Here is a 6,000-nt window from a genome sequence, read left to right on the forward strand (position 1 = left end):
AACCATGACTCTACACACGCACACCCATACATATATGGCCAGGGCCATCCTTTCATGTCAGGCCAATAAACCAAAAAAAGAGATTCAAGAAATGCACGTTTTCTGGGTGAAAATCGCCCACAAGGTGAGCATTGAATAATGGTTCAGAACATTGAATAATGGGGGTCAGGAATTTGGAGCCTAGAATCCTATACTTTCCGATGTGGGCATGCAGTATTGAAAGTTGGAACGTGGACCCTAGAAAGAGCACAGAGAGAGCGAGAGAGAGTGAGAGGGGCATACTAGATAATAGGAATAAATACTAAATAGGGGTTGCCACTTATTTGTCTTTATGCTCTGCCCCTCAGACCTTGCATCTTACATTCCTGGAAAGAGACAAGCGGCAATTGTTCGTCTCGCGGGGTAAAGATGCATTTTACAATCCCTTTGAGAAGATGGAGAATTGTGTTCGTTCTGTGAGGATTCAGTTTGCCACTTTTACATCAAGTAAAGGAATAATATCTTCTTCTTCTTAAGCTACACCAAATCAGATACCCTTAAAAAAGGAAGTAGAGAGAAGGAAAGCTGACTGCTTGCTGACAACCGTTTCTCCTACACACACACACACACACACCCCATTGCCACATTCAGCCAGCCCCCATTTGAACTATGATATTGAATCCCCGGCTTCGAAGACACCACATTCAGCTGATAGAGCACTGCAATTGCATTTCTTTCAAAGACACCACAGTAATGCAACTTTTTTCCAAGTCAAACTTTGTATGTTTATGGTGGTTTTGAGCGACTTCCCTAACGGTCAACTGTGTTTACATAGGAGATAAGCCGTCGTCAATCGAAATGGACGCCCCCACCCCATGATTTCCTTAAGCCTAAAGTCCCAAATCCAAAGCAAAGCCTATAGAAATTCAACGGCCCAAACTTCCATTTCAAAAGCGAATCAAATAAACTTTACACCAGCTCTCTCCTGTTGGCGTTGGGTCACATATTCACTTAACGTCATCACGGTCGCACGTTTGAAGACTTTCCAGACAAACTTTTTTCCAGTTGCACGGGCATTTTATTATCAAATTTCCTAAGGCATTCTTCTGATTAAAGATTGAATAGCCAGTTTCCATGCAATCTGACACCATGTAAAATATTACACGATATTGAAAAAGATCCAGGCACAACTATAAGCTTCAATATCCAGTGTATCAGGGAATACCAAAGCCATACACAACATTGTCATTCTGATAAACAAGCTAACTAACAATGCTACAGTCTGGAATGCGGCAGAGAAGTTTTCATCCAGATATCCTACTACGTTGGCCTCACTGTTCTTGATATTCCTAGTCCTATAAGCTACTTTTTCCACTAATATTTGCAGCAAAGACGGAACAGGTCGGGACATTCATCCAACCTCAATACCAACTTCAAATTGGACTAGAACAGATCACATAGATATGCACTGAGCACCGATGTGCTAATCAAGTTTTAGATAAAGCAACTGGGACTCATTTAGCTTTCTCAGAAACATCTAATTGCCCTCGAGTCAAGAACAGCTTGGGTATCTAAAGTTCCAAGCCAATTCAAGTGGTACGAGATATACAAGGTAAACAGGTACGGTTTCTAATTATAGTGTCTTTATCACAAATTTTGTCATTGTTGGCGTTACCATCTTCGTCAACATCACAATGATAATTAGCCAGATTTGAATAGCAACACAGCCTTCTGATCCAAATAGAAATAAACGAAGTGGTTTGTTTCATGAGTCACATATGAACCTGCACATGAAACAAGTAAATGTGTCAACAAGATTTTTTTTTTTAATAAGTAGTTCCAGGTTTACCAAACATTCAACACTAAGAAACGATAAAAATGCCAAAAATGGCTATTTTAGTAGTTGTCAGCCAAGATTTCGCATGGGAGCAGACATCAAGCAACTGTCCTCGTTTGGAGCCAGAGGTTTGTACTGAACCTACAGAATTGCACATTGAGGAATGCAGAAAACTTACGAGGCAATTTGGAGCAAGCATAATGCCCCCACACACCTAAAGGAAACCTGAGAAGCAGACAAGCTAAAAGGAAACATATTGCTTGTGGTTTCAACTTTCAAAATGTCATAGCAAAGAAGATGAGCAATGAGAGACAATTGTTTCCAACTGTTATCTAGAAGACACAGTAATCCAACTAACCAAAACACCAATTCATATTTGACAGTTTAATATCACTTTGAACCAGCATCTTATAATGGTCAGTCAACATATGAAATTGAATTTAAATGAGTGTCCATGTAAATGAAAGTTATGGTACAAGTCATTTGAAAACTACAGGATTCAAGGAATGGCCCGAATGTTTTATTAGCTTAGATACTCACTAACAGAACTTGGTATACCACTCTTTATCATGCCTTAACACAATGCACTGCATATGCAGAACTCTAAAATCTGTACCAGAGTATTAGAAAAATAAAATACTTAGACACAGGCAAACATACTACAAGAAACCCACAACATGATGGGCTGCCTATTGCATGGGTAGTGTATCACAACTCCTCTATGGGCTTGAACTGCAAGTTTGTATACTTAACATGTTCTTGATGAACTATCTCACAACCCCAAGCATTGGTTAGTTTCAAGTAATGCAATTAATTGCATTATTTCTCCTTTCCTTTACGATTAATTCAGCCAAAAATATCAAGAAAAGCCTCTCCACATCTAGTAGCTTTCAATCATAATCGATATATAAGATATTATACAGAGAAGGGAAACTCGTGGCTTCATGAACTGCATCAAGATCAGAACTTGCTTTCCTTGCTTTCCGCCACTCTTAAGACCGCCACTCTTAAGACACTAACAACATTAATCGCAAGGTCCAGCCAATAAGTGGGATTTAAGGCTGAAGAATGAGCTGAATCCGAGATCAAATGCGTTTAGAGATTTTACTGTAGTTTGTCATTAAACTAAGCATCAAACAATTTTTTTCCAATCAAGTCTAATACTATCAGCTCGGTGTCACCCATCAACTTCGGTGCTGCTTCCACGTTTTTATTAAAAACGCAAGCAAAGTACATAAACAGGAATGTAATATGGCTAGATTCAACCACATTCCCAGCATGTAATCGATACTTTGAGAGTAGATCTATACTCAAATCGAACAGCAAATATTACCCAATGACCAGTACAAACAAGAAGCGCGAAACGATTCCATATACATATCATCATATTTAAAACTAAACCACAATAAAGCCCAGAAAAATACCTATAAAAAAAATCCCAGAAGAAAACAAAAACCAAGAAACCGAAAGTGAAATAATGGAAGGGAAGGGGGAGTACCAAAGTTACGACCAACGATGCAGTGCCAGGTGGAGCCGTGTCGCTTGTCGAACTCCTTCTTTATGTGCTCTGCAACGTCCTTCTCAACACCGTGGTTCTCAAATGCCTAATAGTTCCCATTCCCACATATCAGACCAGAATTTTAAAAACTGAAGAAGAAAATCACAAATTTATAAATGTAAAAGATTTCTTTCAAAAGGAAAAAAAGAAAAAGTTTTTGAGTATCGGAGAGAAGCTGACGGCGATGGCAGTGTCTACGGCCTCCTTTTGCATGTCGGGGAGCATGTCGGCGCTCTTGATAATGACGCGCTTTCCGGAAGGAGGAGTCGCCGCCAACGAGGGCTTACGGTCGTCTGAGATCGAAGGTTTCACCGTCAGGCCAGAAGGGATGCTCCTCTTCGCGTCCTCGTTCATTTTCCCTCTTGCTTCCACGCTCCCGCACTGCCTCTCACTCCGTGACCCTGTTAACAACAAAACAGCGCTATCTGCTCGGTCGGTCCGAGAGCGTAATTCACTGTGCTGTGGGCAGTGATCTGATTTTAAATGTGGGTGAGAATGCGAGTTGGGATTTCCTCCTCAAAATAAAGTTTGAAAGGCCATAGTCTATTGTTTTTATTATTTGATTTTGGAGACCTAAAGTTTTGTATTGAAGAAATTACTTCACTTTTGGCCAATGAATTATATCATATCTTTTTCCTCTTCTCTTCTCTTTCTTGTTTTTGAATTCACGCAAATTATATATAATAATTTTATATAATGAAGAGGATTTATTAAATTATTTTATAATAAAAATAATTTTATAATTTCATAAATCACATCAAACTACATAAATTTATAAAATTATTTTTATATAATCTCTAAGTATTTTTGAACTACAAGAAGGCTCCATTCTACAGTAATGTTGTTGACTCCAAAACATTATTACTTTTCTGGTGAAAAAGCACATGGGTTTCCGGTCACTCGCATCAAGTTTTCTAATCTTTTAACCATCCTTGTCTCTGTTGCTTTCCCCAACTCAGTGCCAGCAGTATTAAACCCTGCTGCAGTTTTTTGAAAAAACATGGAGCAGATCATATTTAACACCATGGCAAGATGCTTTGTGGGGAAAATCTATCGAGAAAAAGCCTACAAACCTTCGAAATTCTGATTTATTAATATTGTGGATCTTCAAGAAAGCACTTTAGATTGACTCGCCAGAGAAGTTCCTTCCTACCTGCAGCAGTTCCATAAAATAGTAGATATTCAAGTACAATCATTCTGCTACTGATTGCTATACCTCATTCTCGTGTGAAAGGAAGAAACCCAAACAAGCCCATGAAGAACCAGAAACTCCAATTTCGCCATGTGGCTGAAGAAGTAGAATCCAAGAGACTCAAGATAATCTAGAGGCTCTTCAATTAAGACCTTGCTACTCTCTGCTTAAATGCAACTCCAAATTCTAAGTTCAACTTCTGTGTCCTGCAAACATAGTGATTTAATGGAAGTGTGGAATTCTAATCCTTGCATTCAAATATCAACTAATATGCAATAATAAGAACCAAAATCTGAGCTTTACTTCAATCAAAGTTCAAAATGATCAACTGTCAACTACGGAATTAAGCGTACACGCGCGCACAAATACACACAGATACTGAGCTTCAGAAGAAAGCTAATAAGAGCCAACAAGTACTTAACTTGCCCAAAAAAAACCAAGCGAGGCAGCAGAAAATCAAAGATATAATAAACGGCACTTGATGGGTCCATCAAGACATGCCCCTGATATATCACTTCTTTGAGCTTTGCCTGTATACAGCAACCCAATTATAACAACAAAAATGGTTTGAATTCTTAAGGAAAGGAAGTATGAAAAGGAATAAAACCAGCAGATAAAGACAAAGCTCCTGGGTTCTTGAAAGAGACTTTCCCCCAGGCCGCAAGGTATCTCAGTTTGCTGGCTGCAGCAGGCTTGGCTAGATGACTCTTGAAAAGAAAATGAGCAGTATCTCTTAATTACTTTTCTTCCATAATAAGATCAATGATGCCACTAGTTGCTGCAATACGAACTGTATCTTCTCTTCTAAACATGGCACAAATGACCAGAATTGTGTAATTCTGCATCATTGAGTATAAGTAGAAAAAACAGTTTATTCGTTAAGAGGATTAAAAATTATTTCTCCATTAGATATTTGATTCCAAGGAGTTATATCCCAATGGGTAGGCCAAATACCGATGACTTCTAATTATGACTGGATTTCTGTAGTGACACGATGTGGTATGCTCTGCTCAGGCTTCACAGAGAGGATGCAAAATTTGCATTGCTCAATAAGCTGAAGCAAGTCCACTTAATCAACCAACATAATAATAGACTATAAAGTAAAATTTTCCGAGCTGTACCAACCTCATTTTTTTCCATATCATGGACCTCAATGTGAGTTTTCAGCATATGAACATCAAGGCCTCAATGCTCAACCAACCATTGGAAATCCACAGCTCCTTTACTGCCTCCCTTTTCTGCCAACTCTAGCAACGCGAACTCAAACTTCAAAATGCTAGGCACCGTCTGCTCTTCCATATATGCTCTCATTGAACTAAAATTCAGCAGAAGAGTGTAGAATTGATGCTTAAATCATCTTATAATGTACATATGAGGGAAAATGAGATTATAGCTCCAGTCTTGACACAGTCTTCTCCTCTAATTTGGCAAACT

At 38.8% G+C, this 6,000-nt stretch overlaps 1 protein-coding gene across 1 annotated transcript; it reads right to left on the reverse strand.

Moving 5' to 3' along the window:
• Positions 1-1,389: 1,389 nt before the first annotated feature.
• Positions 1,390-3,993, reverse strand: LOC122318661 (dynein light chain 2, cytoplasmic-like). The gene is made up of 3 exons (XM_043136225.1): positions 3,555-3,993; positions 3,315-3,420; positions 1,390-1,763 (listed from the first exon to the last, which is right to left on the reverse strand). Exons 1-3 carry the CDS (start codon positions 3,726-3,728, stop codon positions 1,681-1,683), a joined length of 363 nt encoding a protein of 120 aa, XP_042992159.1. The 5' UTR covers positions 3,729-3,993; the 3' UTR covers positions 1,390-1,680.
• Between the last annotated feature and the right edge of the window lie 2,007 nt (positions 3,994-6,000).

The sequence above is a fragment of the Carya illinoinensis genome, chromosome 1, assembly GCF_018687715.1.
Source record: "Carya illinoinensis cultivar Pawnee chromosome 1, C.illinoinensisPawnee_v1, whole genome shotgun sequence".
Classification (NCBI taxonomy): domain Eukaryota; kingdom Viridiplantae; phylum Streptophyta; class Magnoliopsida; order Fagales; family Juglandaceae; genus Carya; species Carya illinoinensis.